General features: G+C 36.3%; 2 protein-coding genes across 2 annotated transcripts; both read left to right on the top strand.

The window, feature by feature from the left end:
- Positions 1-6,641: 6,641 nt before the first annotated feature.
- On the top strand, positions 6,642-7,649 carry LOC149144191 (aspartic proteinase nepenthesin-1-like). Its single transcript, XM_089452059.1, has one exon. The coding sequence runs from the start codon at positions 6,642-6,644 to the stop codon at positions 7,647-7,649; it is 1,008 nt and encodes a 335-aa protein (XP_089308185.1).
- Positions 7,650-7,688: 39 nt separating this feature from the next.
- Positions 7,689-17,277, top strand: LOC149144190 (aspartic proteinase nepenthesin-1-like). The gene is made up of 5 exons (XM_089452058.1): positions 7,689-7,813; positions 16,152-16,296; positions 16,386-16,464; positions 16,594-16,832; positions 16,918-17,277. The coding sequence occupies exons 1-5, from the start codon at positions 7,689-7,691 to the stop codon at positions 17,275-17,277; spliced, it is 948 nt and encodes a 315-aa protein (XP_089308184.1).
- The last annotated feature ends 3,056 nt before the right edge of the window (positions 17,278-20,333 follow it).

Genomic DNA, 20,333 nt, shown 5'->3' with positions numbered 1-20,333 from the left:
GATCTTCTAGATCTAATGGCTGCTGTGCATCAACGCTTCAATTTTTCGCTCTTCTCTTCACTTGGGCTTCTACGCCAATTCTTTAATGTTTTCGATGCTTTCACTTCTTCAAGATTCTGGCCCTCCATTGTTCCGTCACAACTTCTCTCCTTAATTTAACTCCTTTCGGACCTTTATGCTCCTCCCCCTTCACTGTAGCACATAAAGCTTTCTTCTGTACTGTCAATGTGTGTACATAGCTGAAACATAAACTCTAGGGTTCTCTCCTTGAACCATTCGCTGATTAACAATTATACCCAACACTCCTTTTGCTAGAATTGTTATCTCTAAGACAACTCTACCCGCAATCGCAACTATGGAGATGCCTCAACAACTTCTACCCAACCACATCTAGAAGATGTTTTATTACACTTCTCTGTATTTCGCCTTTGTTCTGTACCTGCAACATAAGTTACGCAGAAACACTCTAGCCACACACAGATTACAATTCAATTACACAGTACACATTATACAAAATCTGAATCAATTTGTTTGTATTAATAAACGAGTATTTACACAGGAGTCTCTCTCTGGCCTGATTTTCTGGTGAGTGGCCTTTCTTCTCCTGCCTGTAGGCTTACAATCTGACTCTTTGACTCACTAGCAACTCTCTAGCTACTTCTCTAACTATTGACTAACTAACTCGTTCTCACATTTTAGGCTTACCTTTATACAAAAAGGTTTTTTTGAACTAATTCTAGTTTATATCCTTAATCTGCTAAAATAACTCCTCATTATTCTCTAAGTTCACTTTTAACTCCTACTTATCCCTAAGAGTCTTCTCTAGCTCCTCGAATCATGAAGCAACTTTCCAGTCCAAGACTTTCAATTGATTTCTAACTCTCTCAACATCATTAATCACTCATGTTCTCCTTCATTCGAGAGCATTTACAAATATCCTCACACTTATCTAATTAACCACTCAAAACATTAATAATTACATACATAGGAATCCAACTTCCTTGAAAACACAAGACCCCCTATGTTTACTACAATACAATGATAATTTTGAGTTAATGCTCCTACACGAGTTCTTAACCTTATAGGTCATTAATTCTATTTTAAGTCGAATGATTTGACGTTTAGGAGGAAGGACGAGGGCACATAGCCCTAGCCCTATTCACATTACACACCATACGACCACAACATAATCAGAGTGGGGTCGAGGTAGTTAGGCCCTAGCACCTTGTCTTCTGCATCAACCATGTGATCACCATTAGAGCAGAGTAGTAGAGAGGTTTCATGGAAGGGGCAGGGCACTTAGCCCTAGCCCTAGTTCCATCAGCGCCACTGTAACCTATGGTGTGGTGAAGGGAGTAGACTCGGTGGCACCTGGCCTACGACGACCCCCAGTTCCATGATCGTTATGTGACCACGAGCCCAGACGAGCAGATCCAAATCTGACGGGGGTGGGATGTTGGCCCCGATCCTCAACCATATGCCACGATATGACCTTATCCCGATGGAACGGTAGCTAAGCCAGCGGGGGCGGTGAGTTGGCCCTCATCCCAAGCCACATGGGCAACATGTGACCTATTTGGTGCCATAAGGGGGCAATGGCACAATTTAATGAAGTGATAAATTGCATCTTTTACGATGGGAATCTCACTAGTTCCTGCTGAAATTTTCACTTAGCGGACTGTGTAAAGGGAGAAGTCATCGTGCAGTTAGCAGGTTTTTTCAATTTGCAAAAAAGATAGTAAAGTGTGGCTCGAATAAGCCTAACCTAGTTTTTAACCTTTTTGAGCTCAAGAAGAGCCTAGATAGCGGTTTTTGAGTGTCCTTAACTCAATGATAGCCTCAAATTTATGATTTGAGCACATTATGATGGACTTTTATAGAATCCCATTTGTTATTGCTAGAGGGGGAGACAATTTTGAATCAGTATGGAGGCATATTTGAGCATGGAGAGAGCCTAGTTATATGTTTTCCAACTTCCGATTTCACTTGCAACAACTGTTACTTCTATAGAGAAGCTCTTTTCAATATTTTCTCAATGTGTTTAGGAGAAAATTCCTTTCCAACTCTTCATTGTGAAGGAGTTTCATGTTTATGCTTTTGATTCCAGATGGAGTACAAGGACCTATTGTGGAAGAGTCCTTTTTATGTTGACATTTTCATGACTTGTTGTAGGGAGTCATTTTCTGAGTGAGAATTCTTTCTAGGAGAAATAAGCCACTCTTGTGTCAACAAGTTATAATGTACTCATATACTACTGAAATCAATATATCGGTCAAGCTATTGGAGTAGGCTTAGAGACATAGCCTAGGAGGGCTAAACTATGTGATCAAATGATGGTTTCCTCTCTTCGTGTTTATCATCTTGATTTGCATGTGAATTTGTTTGTCTTTTAAGTTCATGTAAAAACTTAACTCATCATCCTTAAAGAGGTTTTGAAACTAATTTCACCTTTAAAGACCCATTTTGTTTAACTTGCAAAGTGTCAAAGGACGATCGGTTTTTATAAGAGGAGCTTTCCTCCAATTTCAGATCAATGATTAAATTTACAAAACATGGTTGATCATGTTTGGTCATGATTTATATTATAAACCCTAGGGATTAATACTAAAAACCCAGGGACTATAAACCTAAGCGAATAATATTAAACCCTAGGAATATGAACCCTTAGATTAATAAACCCAATGGATTGATATTATAAACCCAAGGGATAAAAATTATAAACCCAAGGTATATAAATCCTAAAATAAATATTATAAACCCTAAAATAAACATGATTGACCATTATTGATTTCCATATTGAGACAATCCTTGTCACAATGCGACGTTGGACCATAGTTTACCATGATTGATTTTCATATCGAGACAATCTTTGCCACAATGTGATGTTGGACCATGGTTTAGCATGGTTGATTTTTATATCGAGACAATCTTTGTCAAAATACGATGTTTGACTATGGTTGACCATGTTTGACTTTATAAAACATGGTTGCTCATGATTGACCATAGCTGATCATGGTTGACCATGATTGTCCTTGGTTGACCATCATAGTTGAACATGATGAAAGAGATTTTAATCAAGGTCAATCATGGTTAATGAAATTCAACCATGGTTAATCATGGTTTACCATTGTTGATCATGGCTCATCATGGTTAACCGTGGTTGATTTTCATATCGAGACAATCTTTGTCACAATGTGACGTTCGACCATGGTTGACCATGATTGACCATGACTGATTTCCCATGGTTGACGATCATAATTGATCATGATAAAATAGATTTTAGTTACGGTTCATCATGTTTGATGAAATGCAACCATGGTAAATCATGGTTGAACATGGTTGACTGTGGTTGACTGTGGTTGACTGTGGTTGACCAAAAAGACATTGACCATGGTCGACCATATTTAAGCATGATTAACCATCATTGATCGTGGGACATGAATTGACCATGGCTGACCATGTTTGATTTTATAAAACATGGTTGACCATGATTGACCATGGCTGACCATGGTTGACCATGGTTGACCATGATTGTCCTTGGTTGACCATCATAGTTGAACATGATGAAAGATATTTTAAATAAGGTTGATCATGGTTGATGAAATTCAACCATGGTTAATCATTGTTGACCACCATTGACCATGGCTGATCATGGTTAGCCATGGTTGATTTTCATATCGAGACAATCTTTGTCACAATGCAAATGTTCGACCATGGTTGACCATCATAGCTGATCATGATGAAAGATATTTTAATTATGCTTCATCATGGTTGATGAAATTCAACCATGGTAAATCATGACTGCCCATGATTGACAATGGTTGACTGTGGTTTACAAAAAAGACATTGACCATGGTCGACCATATTGAAGTATGACTAACCATCGCTTATCATGGTTCACCGTAGAGACATTAATTAACCATCATTGATCATGGTTCACTGTAGAGACATTGATTAACCATTATGACCATGGTTGATGATGGTGGAGCATGCTTGACCATGGAAGATCATCATTGAACATGGTTGATCATGGTACATGATGGTTGACATTGACTAACCATAGTTGAACATGGTTGAGCATGTTTGATTGATTAGATGTCATTTATTTATAATAATTAATATTAATACTAATAACAATGTTAATATTTTAATTAATATTAATATAATAATCTAAACATAGTTAAATTAATGTTCAATGTTATTTTATATTTTCAATTTTAAAATATTAATAAAAATTATTATTATTATTAATATTCTTTAAAATTGTTAGATCTTAGGCTTTTGTGATTCATATTGTAATAAGCATGTCTTTTGGATTAATCACATAAATATTATTTGGTCGACGTTTCGAACCAGCTAATGCACTTCATCCTCAGGACAAAGGTGAAAAAATCTATAGATCCTAATGAATAAATCACAAGGATGTATCAGAGTCTATAATTAGTCGTAAAAAACTAGTTGTTAACATGAGCGAACAATAGAATCACTGGTGCATCCTAAGATCTAACATTATAACCCTATACGGAAGGGAAATGGCTGATAAAACTCATCAATTTGAAAAAGCTAGACTTCAAGTTGCAAAGAAAAAAAATATGATCTTACGTTTCTTAAACATTGCAAGGATGCATCCGTGGTTCCAGTGTTCACTCGTGTTAACGGCTAATTCTGGAGTCTGGTGCATCCTTGCTATTTATTCATTAGGATCTATAGATTTTTTCACCTTTGTCCTAAGGATGAACCACATTAGCTGGTTCGAAACGTCAACCAAATAACACTGATGTGATTAATCCAAAAGACATGCTTACTATATTATGGATCACAAAAGCCTAAGATCTAACATTATAACTCTATACAGAAGGGAAATGTCTAGTAAATCTCTTCAATTTGAACGAGCTAGACTTCAAGTTGCAAAGAAAAAATTTGATCTTACGTTTCTTAAATGTTGCAAGGATGCATCACTGATTCTAGTGTTCGCTCATGTTAACGACTAGTTTTTAATGGTTAATTCTAGACTTTGATGCATCCTTGATATTTATTTATTAGGATCTATAGATTTTTTCACCTTTGTCCTAAGGATAAACCACATTAACTAGTTCGAAACATCGACCAAATAATACTGATATGATTAATCCGAAAGAAATGCTTACAATTCTTTAAAATTATTAATATTCTAATTAATAAAATAATATTAATTTTTTTAATAATATTATTGTTTATTAATATTTAATAATGTTATTATTTAATAATACTTATTAATAATATTTTAAATAAATATTTATCAATTATATTTTATTAATATAAATATTGTTAATTAATATCGTTAATTATTATTAATATAAATATTTAATTAATGAATATTTATTTAAAACATTATTAATAAATATTAATAAGGAATTGCTTTATCCCAACCCAACACATCCATAATCCAAATTAAATATATATAAAAGAAAAGTAGTGCATAAGCTAAGATATATAGCAGTGGTAGGTATAAGTCAACACATATATGAATGGGGGAAATACGTAATCCACAATATACACGTAAACAATTTTAGTATATAAACTAATATAATTAAGCCCAAACGTGTATCTAAACCCCACAAATTATACAAATAAACGACGATATTATAAAATCACAATGTTTATGGAACGACGCATACTTGCGAGGCAACATGTACATATGATATGCGTCCCATACGGGGCTGGCTATGCATGCTGCGCCAGCCCCATGCCAGACTCATTAAATGTTACTTAGCTGACAGAGATCGTACTCCCTCGTGCCTCTTGCTTACAGGACGTTTGCATGAAACACCTTACAGGAAGTTGCTTGCCGGCCATCCAACGATCATTAAAAATGTTAATGGTTGACTTTGGCAAATATTAATCGATACTTTTGGATTAACATGTTTGACTTTGCTCTATTTTGAATAATATCTAATTCGATTTTTTCATTTTTTATTTTTTAAATTCACGATTATAAACTTATAAATAAGATTAACAAATCCGCTGGAGTATGCGTAAAACTGTTTCTGCTTGGCTAAGAGCTCGTCTTCCTCGGACGTAAGGAAACAGGTTAACGGCCCAAGACCCAGAGGCATCTGGAGTGAAACCCTGCTCCCTTACGGACCACCAGCGGGTTATTACAGGTGGTGTGGTTTTCCTTGATAACAGTGATGAGTCAAACCGACATTCGCGGATAGCAGCCAGAGATGGCTGTCCTCACTGTTGGTTTGACACCTGAGTTTGATAGGTTTTGCCACCTTCGAGAAAAAAAATAAAAATAAGATTAACAAATCTTTTTAACCTGAATCTAATTTTAAAATATTTCCAAAATTTTCAACTCATAGGGTTACCTATTAATATTCAATATCACCAAAAAGTATTGCAACGCCAGCCCGGAATGACAACAGCAGCAATCAGCAATGGCGTATTATTTATTAAATATCACTTATTTGACAAAACACTGATCCCACAGAACTCCCTGATTCCTCTTCATGCCATCGTCATTGCGGGGCTTCCAGGAGGTTGCCATAATATTAACTCATACTAATATTAAAATTCAATATCACCTATTTATATCCAATATCATCACATTCAATTTCATTCATATTATTCACTGTTAGCTTGTTGGCAGAGTTGTTAACATGGTGGCCTCCAAGTTCAATCTGATTTTCTTGATCATCCTCTCACTGCAACTCTGTGGTGCAATATTGTTGTGTAATGGAATGTCTATGACCCTTCACCCCAGAAGGTCTTTGAGAGGAGGGATTAGAGTGAAGGAACCTCTAGTGCCCTATGATAGCATATTTAACACCAGCTACCTCTTCATGGAGTATTACATCAAATTATCGGTGGGCACTCCTGGTCAGGATTTATTGCTGATCATGGACACGGGCAGTAGTGTGGTGTGGGCACCCTGCACCCCAAACTATACATGTACATTCCCTTGCCCTGGATACACCACCGTTTTTCTTCCCCGCAAGTCATCGTCTGCTCTGCCCGTAGAGTGTGCAGATCCAAAGTGCATAGACGTGTGTTATGAACAGGGAACCACGTGTCCAGACAAGTGCTCGGGGACATGTCCAGACTATCTCCTTCTATATGGCTCCGGAAGTGCGAACGGGCATCTACTCACTGACACCTTGACTTTGCCATCGGGAAGTGGACAAATAACTAAATTTGGGTTCGGATGCTCAGTGGCTTCGGCGGGGTTTACCGGTATTGCAGGATTTGGTAGAGGAAATCTGTCTCTGCCTTCCCAGCTGAGTGTTCATAAATTCGCATATTGCCTTAACGATCAAAACAATGGCAGCGTGATAGTGCTTGGCGACAGAGCAGTTCCCACGAATATGAGTTTAAATTACACTCCCTTTCTAAATAACTCTGTGGGATACAACGAATTCTATTACATTGGTCTACAAGGGGTGAGTATTGGTGGAAAATACCTGAGGCTGCCCTCCACTATATCCACAATTGACAATTACGGCAACGGCGGAACCATCATAGATTCTGGCACTTCTATCACATTCTTTCCCGTAGCAGTCGTTGACCAGATTAAAGCGGAATTTTCTTCTCAGATTGGATATCCTGAAGTTCAACCGACAGGTTTCTTTGTATTGTGTTACAATGTTTCTGGTGTGGCCCATATTTAATTCCCTAAGTTTTCATTCCGTTTCAGCAGTGGCTCAGACATGGTACTGCCTGAGGGCAATTGTTTCATACCTCAGGGCAATGGTACTTACTGCTTGGCATTTTATCCTTCCGACATGTCTCCAGGACCTGCTGCTATTTTAGGAAACTATCAGTCGAGGAATTTGTATATATTGTATGACACACAGATGAATCGTTTGGGCTTCACTCAGCGGGCGTGCTAGAAATTCGGCTGATACGTTGATGATCCATATATAGTCTGTATTTCCTCTTTATCCCTATATAGTTGCGCTGATCCATTGATGGTCCACATATACTCTATGTGTTTCCTCTTTATCCCTATATAGTTTATAGTTTAGGAATTTTCTCTTTATCCATATATAGTTTATAGTGTAGGTATTTCCTCTTTATAGTTTAGGTGGTATTTCTTCTTGATCTATATATAGGGTCTATGTATTTCTCTTTTATTCATAAGTATTTCCACTTAATCCATGTTTTTCTCCGGGTTTATTTAATATTTTGAATAAGAATTTTAATAAAATTTTTGGGCTTTTTCACGTATATAAAAATTGAAGTACATTTTGAATAAGAAACTCAACAAATTTTTAATATTTTTTTCAAAATTTTGTTCTACATATAAGAGTTAAGTGATTTATAAATATCTGATGGTATTGTTTAATTTAACTTACAAAATTTCTTGCATGGATTTCATGTTTTTAATGCTTTTGCTTCTTCAAGATTTTGGCCCTTCGTTGTTCTGTCACAACTTCTCTTTTTAATTTAACTCCATTCATACCTTTATGCTCCTCCCCCTTCACTATAGCACTAAAATCTTTTTTCTGTATTGTCAATGTGTGTACAGAGCCGAAACACAAACTCTACGGTTCTCTCCTTGAACCATTCGCTGACTAACAATTCTACCCAACACTCCTTTTGCTGGAACTGTTATCTATAAGACAACTCTACCCACAATCGCAACTGTGGAGCTGCCTCATCAACTTCTACCCAACCACAGTTGGAATTTGTTCTATTATGCTTCTCTGTATTTTGCCTCTATTATGCACTTGCAACATAAGTTACGCAGAAACACTCTAGCCACACACAGATTATAATTCAATCACACAGTACACATTTTACAAACTCTGAATCAAATTGTTTGTATTAATAAACGAGTATTTACAGAAGAGTTTCTCTCTGACCTGATTTTCTCATCATTGGCCTTTCTTCACTTGCCCATAGGTTTACAATCCGACTCTTTGACTCACTAGCTACTCTCTAGCTACTTCTCTAACTACTAACTGACTAACTCCTTCTCACATTTTAGGCTTACCGTTATACAAAAAGGTTCTGTTGAACTAATTATAGTTCATATCATTAATCTAGTAAACTAACTCCTCAATATTCTCTAAGTCCACTTTTAACTCCTACTTATCCCTAAGAGTCCTCTCTAGCTCCTCGAATCATGAAAACACTTTCTAGTCCACAACTTTCAATTGATTTCTAACTCTCAACATCATTAATCACTCATGTTATCCATCATTCGAGAGAATTTACAAATATCCTCACACTTATCTAATTAACCACTCAAAACATTAATAATTACATACATAGGAATCCAACTTCCTTGAAAGCACAAGACCCCCTATGTCTACTACAATACAATGATAGTTTCAAGCTAATTCTCCTGCACCAGACTCGCAAAGTAGAAAATATTCATGATCACCTGATCATGTGTCTTCATGTGTTGATAGAAAATCTCCAAGGTCCCAAACTTTAGTTTGTAGTTGTTTGAATGCTTTGCACCTTTGTTGTTGTTGTATGTCACCTGTCTTGTGTTTCATCTTCCTCTCCTTGTCAATCAGTTTCAAGTTCTGATTGATCATTCTTGTTGTCGCTATCAACCTCCTCCATATGGAATGCTCCATCATTGACTGCCATAACTCTTCAATTTCCATATCTAACATATCTTTGGGCTGGTCCATATTTTGCCATTCACTGTTACTTCTTTCTCTCTGCTTCAGGTTGTTGCTGTTGTCCACTAACTCTTCACATTTTTTTTTATTATTTTCTCTTCAAAGTTTTCAGATTCTTATGGCCACCCTTGTATACCTACCATTTTTCATGATTATCTCTTTCTACATTGAATCCTGACTTTTCAACATTCTCTCTGGTAATCTAACATCTCTGTTCCATGGATTAAATACTTCCACAAAATCTTCTTCTTTCATTTTTATTTCGATGCTCATCTGTGCCAAATTTTGTTCAACATCTGCAACTAAACCTGCACTCACAAAACAATTATTAAAATAGAAAACATAAGGCCTCAGTGCCTCTTCCTCCTTGGCAACACATCAGTATGCTGCTATGTTTTCTCCTCCTCTATCAACATATTAGTCTGTTGATTTGAATTCTCAAAAGAATTCATCAGACTATCAGCTAGTCTCTCCTCCATATCATCTTCTTCAATGATATCTCTCTGCTCTAGTTCACAGTAATGAACTCCTTCTGTAATGTCAATTTGCTGAACTTCAATTACCATCTCTTTCTCCTTATGATTGTCATTCATGAAAACTTCTTTGTCTTTTTCCAGCAATCTATCATGAGTATATATCCTCTGCTTTTCCAACTCCTTCATTGCTGGACTCTTTCCTCCTCGCTTGCATCTCCCTTGTAATCTTGATAAGGTTCTCTCTTCCTCACTGGTGCTTTCAGCCATTTCTCTAGTAGTTCCAATTCTGTCTCCCATTCACTAATCCTTTGATGAGAGTTTAGTCCTTCTTCTTCAATATATTTTGCCTTGTTGTCCCTTTGTAACTCTTCTTCCAGAGTTATCCTTGTCTCATGATCTGTAGTAATATTCTCCTGCATTTTTTCTTCATCAAAAACATTAATCAAATTCATTAGACTACCTCTCTGAGACAATATTCCTTCATTCTTCATCAGAATAAATCCTCGATCCTCCATCTCTATGACAGCTTCAATAGACTCATCCATAGAGTCTTTCTTCTGTATCTAGTCAAATTATTCTTCTTCCGAGAAGTTTTCTTTGTCACCTTTTACTTCTAGATCTTCATCTATTATGAAGATATATTCAAAAGGTTGCTCTTCTTCTGCACTACTTGCAATCATGTACAAACTATCAATTTTAAAAACATAAGACCTTGTGGTCTCACTTGATGCTTCAATGATCATGTCTCCTTACTGTTTTGAATCCTTCATATGATTCATAAGATCTTCCACAGATCTCTAGTCTTCATCTTCACCCAGAATTTCACCCTGTTCTCGTTTACAAATGGATTATTCCATTTCCAACTCAGCTTCTCTGAGTTCTTCCACCAGGCTCTTCACTTGCCTCAGCCATAGTCTTCTCTGTAACTTAGACCACTTTATTGTCTTTTTCTTTCAAGGCCCAACCTTATCTTTGGCTTTCCTCCAGTATCCTTCTTAATGCATCGAGTTCTTTTAACTCTGTAATCTCCTTGTCACATTTCTCATCCTCTTGCCATTTATCTTGCCATCTTCCTTCTTCACTTTTCTTCTGTTGTGGTCTTCTTTAGAACCTCTGTTACCTCTATTATGACTATCAATATTCATATTCTTCTCCCTCTTCATCAGTTCTTCACTCATTTACTATGCGCTGCATTAAAGCCTCTGCAATAGCAGGTCGTCCCTGCTGCCACTCACCTCACCAAGCTTTCCTTTGTTCTTGGTCTTTTGGCAAGCACTTGGTTATCTATTCTCTGGAATCTCTTTGAGCACTTCTCTCTGATCCTTCTAGGCTTAAACACATCTGCCTCTTATAAGAACACAAATGTCCTCTTTTACTTCAATCACAAATGAAGTCCTAGGTTCTAACCACCTCTTCTTTCACTTAGAAAATCTTACCAGCTTTCTTCATCCTTTGGCAATTCTACACACATCCTTTGTCGAATTGCCTTTGTGAGTTGAAACACTACCTCTGTAGTAACAAGTCTCCTTATTGCTACATATGCCTTACTATGCTTCTCTCTTCTGAACTCAGTCTTTTAGCATTTCTCTGATTCCTTGCTCTAGGTTGTTGCAATCTTCTTACCTTCCTTTGTTGTCACCTGCATATCAATGTTATTTAAACCAAAGATCATTCCCAAGCGTTCAAAATCTTGCTTTCTCAGTTTTCTTTTGAGAATACTCTTATCCTCTCTGTCCAACCTTCAATTGGATTCTTTAGGTTCACTGCCACTGCATGGATTCACAAGCAATTTCCATCCATTCTTTACATTTGAGTGAATCTCCACTTTCCTCAAGGGACAAAAATCATTGTGTTTTCCTTATGCTTCTGCAATCTCTTCTTAAGAGTATCTCTTCCTCTCATCTTATCTCATGTATTCTACTTATCAGATTCAAATAACCTAATATCCTCTTTCTTTTGTAATCACACTTGTATTCTACATAATTCTTCTTTAATAAACAAGGCTTTAACTAGCTCTGATACCACAAATGACGTAGGGCTAATACCCTACTATACCCACATTATGCATATTCTCTTTCTACCGGGAATTCCTATGACCACCTTGGTCAAACCTTCATAAGCTAAGGTTAAGGTCCTTCATTTAATCTTCAAGCAAAAACATTTCATTAGACTTCCCATAGTCTAACCCTTCATTTGTCTCCCTATCAAAACTTTATAACTTAACTCTTCATTGAACTTAACCCAATCCTTAATCCCTCACATATATAACCCTGGTTAATCCTTTCTTAACCCTTATAACTCAATAGAGTATACCTTCGGATCTTTCGACTTGCGATATGCAACAACCTTCCCCACCGTTGATTTCTTTCACCTAGATCAACTGCTATTGCGCTATTGCATCAAATCATTACGTGCCTTCGTTGCCTCTCTCATGCAATATGCAATCACAACTGGACTTCAAATAAATTAAAGCCACGCCTATAACTTTTTGGGTCTACCTTCTCCATAAATATTTAATGCAATCTTTCTCCACCATCGATCTCCATATCAATCTGGTGGTTGTACATCTTCCCGATCAACAAATGAAACCAACACTTTATAATTGTTGATCACGATCCACTTGATCTAACGGTCCACAGTGATGTCAGGGGGACTACTTACGTGAGTTTTAATGCCTTTTCGAACCCGATGGGAATTATAAACTCTCAACCTCTAAAAGTTCGGGTCCACCCTTACAGTTAACGCCCGATCAACTGATGGCCCAATATCCGTTGGATGACGAGGCCTTTAAAGCCTATGGTCCAGATCAATTCTCGTCTTTCTCCTTCCGCCATTACTTAGATTGAATCTCCACAATCCATTTCTTAGCTCTATCTTATGACTTAATCCTGGCCGCTCATCACGAACAAACAACATTTGTTGATCTTCTAGATCCAATGGATATTGTGCATCAACACTTCCATTCTTCGCTCTTCTCTTCACTTGGGTTTCTACTCCAATTCTTTAATGTTTTCGATGCTTTCGCTTCTTCAAGATTCTAGCCCTTCGTTGATCTGTTACAACTTCTCTCCTTAATTTAACTCCATTCGGACCTTTATGCTCGTCTCCCTTCACTGCAGCACTAAAAGATTTCTTCTGTACTGTCAATGTGTGTACATACCCGAAACACAAACTCTATCGTTCTCTCCTTGAACCATTTGCTGACTAACAATTCTACCCAACACTCCTTTTGCTAGAATTGTTATCTCTAAGACAACTCTACCCACAATCGCAACTATGGAGCTGCCTCAACAACTTCTACCCAACCACATTTGGAAGTTGTTTTGTTACACTTCTCTATATTTCGCCTTTGTTCTGCACCTACAACATAAGTTACGCAGAAACACTCTAGCCACACACAAATTATAATTCAATTACACAGTACACATTGTACAAAATCTGAATCAATTTGTTTGTATTAATAAATGAGTATTTACACAAGAGTCTCTCTCTGGCCTGATTTTCTGGTTAGTGGCCTTTCTTCTCCTGCTTGTAGGATTATAATCCGACTCTTTGACTCACTAGCAACTCTCTAGCTACTTCTCTAACTACTGACTGACTAATTCGTTCTCACATATTAGGCTTACCTTTATACAAAAAAGTTCTATTGAACTAATTCTAGTTCAGGTCCTTAATCTGTTAAACTAACTCCTCAATATTCTCTAAGTCCACTTTTGACTCCTACTTATCCCTAAGAGTCCTCTCTAGCTCCTTGAATCATGAAGCAACTTTCTAGTCCAAGACTTTTAATTGATTTCTAACTCTATCAACATCATTAATCACTCATGTTCTCCTTCATTTGAGAGCATTTAGAAATATCCTCAAACTTACTTAACTAACCACTCAAAACATTAATAATTACATACATAGGAATCCAACTTCCTTGAAAACACAAGACCCCCTATGTTTACTACAATACAATGATAATTTTGAACTAATGCTCCTGCATGAGTTCTTAACATTATGGGTCATTAATTCTATTTTAAGTCGAATGATTTGGCATTTAGGAGGAAGGACGGGGGCACATAGCCATAGCCCTATTCACATTACACACCATACGACCACAATATAATCAGAGTGGGGTCGGGGTAGTTAGGCCCTAGCACCGCGTCTTCTGCATCAACCACGTATCACCATTAGAGCAAAGTAGTAGAGAGATTTCATGGAAGGGGAGTGGCACTTAGACCCAGTCCTAGTTCCATCAGCGCCACTATAACCTATGATGTGGCGAAGGGAGCAGACCCGGTGGCACCTGGCCTACGATGACCCCGAGTTCCATGATCGTTATGTGACCACGAGCCCAAGCGAGCAGATCCAAATCCGTCAGGGGTGGGCAGTTGGCCCCGATCCTCGACCATATGCCACGATATCACCTTATCCCGACGGAACAATAGCTAAGTCGTCGGGGGTGGCAAGTTGGCCCTGATCCCAAGCGACATGGGCACCATGTGACCTATTTTGGTGCCATAAGGGGCCAATGGTGCAATTTAATGAAGTGATAAATTGCATCTTTTAGATAGGAATCTCACTAGTTCTTGGTGAAAATTTCACTTCGCGCACTGTACTGTGTAAAGGGAGAAGTCATTGCGCAGTTAGCAAGTTTTGTCAATTTGCAGGAAAGATAGTAGAGTGTGGCTCGAATAAGCCTAACTTCGTTTTTAACCTTTTTGAGCTCAAGAAGAGCCTAGATAGGGGTTTTTGAGTGTCCTTAATTGATAGCCTCAAATTTATGATTTGAGCACATTATGATGGATTTTTATAGAATCCCATCTTTTATTCCCAAGGGGGAGACAATTTTGAATTAGTATGGAGGCATATTTGACCATGGACGGAGCCTAGTTATATGTTTTCCAACCTTTCGATTTCATCTCCAACAACTGTTACTTCTATATAGCAAGCTCTTTTCAATATTTTCTCAATGTGTTTAGGAGAAAAATTCCTTTTCAACTGTTCATTGTGAAGGAGTTTCATGTTTATGCTTTTGATTTCAGATGGAGTACAAGGACCTATTGTGGAAGAGTCCTTTTTCTGTTGACATTTTCATGACTTTTTGTAGGGAGTCATTTTTCTGAGTGAGAATTCTTTCTAGGAGAAACAAGCCACTCTTGTGTCAACAAGTTATAATGTACTCATTTGCTGCTGAAATCAATATAATGGTCTAGCTATTAGCGCAGGCTCAGAGACGTAGCCTAGGAGAGGTGAACTATGTGATCAAATGCTAGTTTCCTCTCTTCATGTTTATCATCTTGATTTGCTGTACCAGCCCCATGCCAGACTCATTAAATGTTACTTAGCTGACAGAGATCGTACTCCCTCGTGCCTCTTGCTTACAGGACGTTGCTTGCCGGGCATCCAACGATCATTAAAAATGTTAATGGTTGACTTTGGCAAATGTTCATCGATACTTGATTTTAATGGTTTGACTTTCATCTATTTTGATTAATATCTAATTGGATTTTTTTAATTTTTATTCTTTAAATTCACGATTATAAATTTCAAAATAAGATGAACACATCGCTTTAACCTCAATCTAATTTTAAAATATTTCCAAAATTTTAAACTCATAGGGTTACCTATTTATATTCAGTATCACCAAAAGTATTGCAACGCCAGCCCTCACACTAAAATGTATTATCGGCAACAATCTTAAAAGCGACAACAACAGCCCGGAATGACAACAGCAGCAATCAGCAATGGCGTATTATTTATTAAATATCACTTATTTGACAAAACACTGATCCCACAGAACTCCCTGATTCCTCTTCATGCCATCGTCATTGCGGGGCTTCCAGGAGGTTGCCATAATATTAACTCATACTCATATTAAAATTCAATATCACCTATTTATATCCAATATCATCACATTCAATTTCATTCATATTATTCACTGTTAGCTTGTTGGCAGAGTTGTTAACCTGGTGGCCTCCAAGTTCAATCTGATTTTCTTGATCATCCTCTCACTGCAACTTTGTGGTGCAATATTGTTGTGTAATGGAATGTTTATGACCCTTCACAGGAGAAGGTCTAAGACACGAGGGATCAGAGTGAAGGAGCCTTTGTACTTTCCCAGCAACCTCAATTTCATCGAGTATTTCATTCACTTATCGGTGGGCACTCCTTCGCAGGATTTATTGCTGCTCATGGACACGGGCAGTGATGTTGTGTGGGCATCCTGCACCCCAAATTATACATGTAGACACCGTTTTTCTTCCCAGCAATTCGTCGTCTGCTCTACGAGTACGGTGTGCAGATCCAAAGTGCAAAGATGTGTGTGAAGATGGGGTACGCTGGGCGACGTGTCCAGACAATTGCTCGGGGCCGTGTCCAGAGTATGACCTTGCCTATGGCTCGGGAGGCACGTCGGGGCATCTACTGACTGACACGTTGACTTTGCCAACAAATAACTAACTTTGGAATCGGATGCTCAGTGGATTCATACGGGATTGCTTGTATTGCAGGATTTGGCAGAGGAAATATCTCTTTGCCTTCGCAGCTTAGTGTCGTCATTGGCGATAAATTCGCGTATTACCTGAACGATCAAAACAATGGCAGCATGATAGTGCTGGGTGACAGGGCAGTTCCCACGAATATGAGTTTGAATTACGCTCCGTTTTTAAATAAGTCCCAATCACCTTCATCTTTTCCCGGATACAACCAATTCTATTACACTGGTCTTGAAGGAGTGTGTGTTGGCAATGTATCCAATGTATCCACTTTTGACAGTAACGGGGACGGTGGAACCGTTATAGATTCGGGCACTACTTACACTATCTTTCCTCCAGAAGTCTATAAGCAGATTGCAGCTGAATTTGCTTCTCAGATTGGGTATCCAAGAGCTCCTCAAGTTGAAATGTCGACTGTCGACTGGCTTTGGATTGTGTTACAATGTGTCTGGTGTGGACAATGTCAATATTCAATTCCCTGACTTCGCATTCCTTTTCAATGGTGGCTCAGACATGGTACTGCCTAAGGACAATTGCTTCTTGCCGATGAGCTCAGACACTTACTGTTTGGAATTTTTTGGTCTTTTCCTTAGCCCTCGTGGACCTGCTGCTATTCTAGGGAATTATCAGCAGAAGAATTTGTATGTATTGTATGACAGGGAGATGAATCGTTTGGGCTTCACTAAGCAGGCGTGTTAGAAATTCGTCTGGTCCATTGATGGCCCGCTGCTAAGATCCGATCCTATCCTATGTATTTTCCCTTCTTGATCCATATATAGTCTATGTATAATTTATGTATTTCCTCTGGATCTATATAGCCTATGTATTTCCTCTTTATTTATCTATATATATAATTTATGTATTTCCGGTTGATTCTTATAGTCTATGCATTTTGTCATATTCATGTTTAATTTTATGATTTAATTTGCAAAAGCATGGACTTCATTTTACAGAAAATCAAGGGTTAGTTGTACTCCATTTTACTAAAACACAAAAGCTAATGCTAGCACTATAGGGCTATGGCTTTGAATCTCTTTTTAATAAAACCAAAAACACAAAAGCTAATGCTAGCACTATATGGCTATGGCTTTGAATCTCTTTTTAATAAAACCAAAAAGACTCTGCAGAAAAAAATTAAAATCAAAAGCTAATGCTAGGGCTATAGTGCTATGACTTTAATCTCTTTTTAATAAAACCAAAAAGACTTGGAAACAAAAATTAATTATTTCAAATGTGTTTTTCTATCTCTACCTTTCTTATATGCATATTTCTCAACTTATATATATATATATATATATATATATATATATATATATCATTTTTGCTGTAAATACTAAGGTTTGAGTCATATTGAAAAATAAAATAAAATATTGTTTGATGAGTATTTAAGGAGCTGAGTGTTACTATGCAGTTTTATTTCGTGAAGACTCTTGTACCATGAAGATTTTCTCTTATGTCCTTTAACATTAAGGAAAATACAAGTAAACAGTTTCATTTGGTGAAGACTCTTGTACCATGGGGATTTTCTCTTGTCTAAAAATTATCATAGAGATTTTTTTTTAATAATAAAATTTGTTCTATGTCATTGAAATTAAAGTATTTAAATACTTCGATTAACTATAAATATAAAAAATAGTTAGAGTGTATATATATATATATATATATATATATATATATATATATATATATATATATATATATATAGATATCATTTTTGCTGTAAATACTAAGGTTTGAGTCATATTGAAAAATAAAATAAAATATTGTTTGATGAGTATTTAAGGAGCTGAGTGTTACTATGCAGTTTTATTTCGTGAAGACTCTTGTACCATGAAGATTTTCTCTTATGTCCTTTAACATTAAGGAAAATACAAGTAAACAATTTCATTTGGTGAAGACTCTTGTACCATGGGGATTTTCTCTTGTCTAAAAATTATCATAGAGATTTTTTTTTAATAATAAAATTTGTTCTATATCATTGAAATTAAAGTATTTAAATACTACGATTAACTATAAATATAAAAAATAGTTAGAGTGTGTGTATATATATATATATATATATATATATATATATATATATATATATATATATATATATGGGGTAGGATCCATATAGATAGACTCAACCTTTCAATAAAATCATAAAAACATATATGTATTTGGTAAATTAATTGAGATTTTAGTTTTAATACATTTTATGTATAAACATTTATTGTTCGGTATATTTTTGCATGGAAAAAGGCATAGAAATTTTATTTATGAAAACAAAACTACAATGGTAGATGTGTTAAGAATATTGAACTTTTACCTTTTCAAAACTATAGTTTTAGTCAAAAATCAATCACTTACAATTCCAAAGTTATTTTTCAAACAATTTTATATTGAGATTTATAGTATTGAGGCAATATATATATATATATATATATATATATATATATATATAGTTTTCACTAAAATTTTCACCAAAATATATAGACTCCATTATACATTGAAAAAGTTCAAGTCACATTCCCATAGGAACTTAATCTAGATTATGATATCTTGATTATTAATTTTAACAAATTTCTAGAGATTTTTCTTGAGAAAAATATTGTCGTAAATTCTATAAACAAATTTCATAAATTGAACCATAAAATTAACTACAAACAAGAAAATATAAACTACAACTAAAAGTTGAACAATCAAAGCATGTAGGAAATATCAACTTTATTTATATTAATATAAGATTAATTTACAAATCTTCCTCTTCCTAATGGAAAAGTGAAGGTGTTCCCTTTGGGATTGGAAAATCCCATTTTCCAGTGTCACTTCATTCTTAAAGAGTTGATTTGCTTCATATTTTATGTCTTTATAAATATTTGAGAAATAAATGCGAGAGAAGGACAATTTCAATGAAAAAATGGCATGGAAAAGAGTTTCAATGCGAATTTGCACAAAGTGAATTTGCAGAGGCTTATTTTCGTCGTCCACTCTTCAATAAAAGAAATTCACACGTGGAATTAAAAACATGACAAAAAATTCCATCTAGGTTTTAATCATTATTTTTCTCATCGTCGTCACCATCACTCTTTGAGCGGCTTCTGTTGGTCCATCTCTCATAGACAAAGACGATAATATCGGGTTTCGCAAGCCTGCCATGTAGATACAGATAGGAAAATCTAGCAAAACAAGCTTCGACACTGTTGCACCATGAGAAAATCTGCACTTTGAACTTTGGCATTGCAGTCCCAATAGAGACTCTCTTCTTCCTACTTGCAGTACAATCTCACAGATAATTCACATAGCTCACATTCCTTCATTGATTTAGCCATTTTAATATCCATGAGAGATCTCCAAATTATCTAAGACAAACAAACGTTAGATTTCTTCTCTAACCAAATTCAAAACAAAATGGAGTTCACAAAATAAGATTTATATTGTGTCGCTCATTGTCTTCCTCTACTTGATGTTTCCAATTAGGACTGGACTGAACCTAAAACTCATACTGATGAGGAAAGGAAATATCAATAATTAATAGTTCCATTAACCTTTGCATGTCATTCTGAAATGAGTCATATAGAGATCAACATTTGAGGCTTCGAGGATGCTCTGACCAATTACGAGCATGTGGTTTGTGGTTTAGATTATGAGTACAAATCCTTGACCGATTCTCATGTGTTGACATGGCATACAATCCTACTACCCAAAATTGAAATAGGGAATGGGATCACAAATGGATTGTGTTTCTTTAACACTTACAACCAATTTCCTTGATG

The sequence above is a fragment of the Pinus tabuliformis genome, chromosome X, assembly GCF_031772625.1.
Source record: "Pinus tabuliformis cultivar Carrire ecotype Pingquan chromosome X, CPIR1, whole genome shotgun sequence".
NCBI lineage: Eukaryota > Viridiplantae > Streptophyta > Pinopsida > Pinales > Pinaceae > Pinus > Pinus tabuliformis.
The sequence above is the reverse complement of the archived record's forward strand: the minus strand, read 5'-3'. Positions and strand labels throughout refer to the sequence as shown.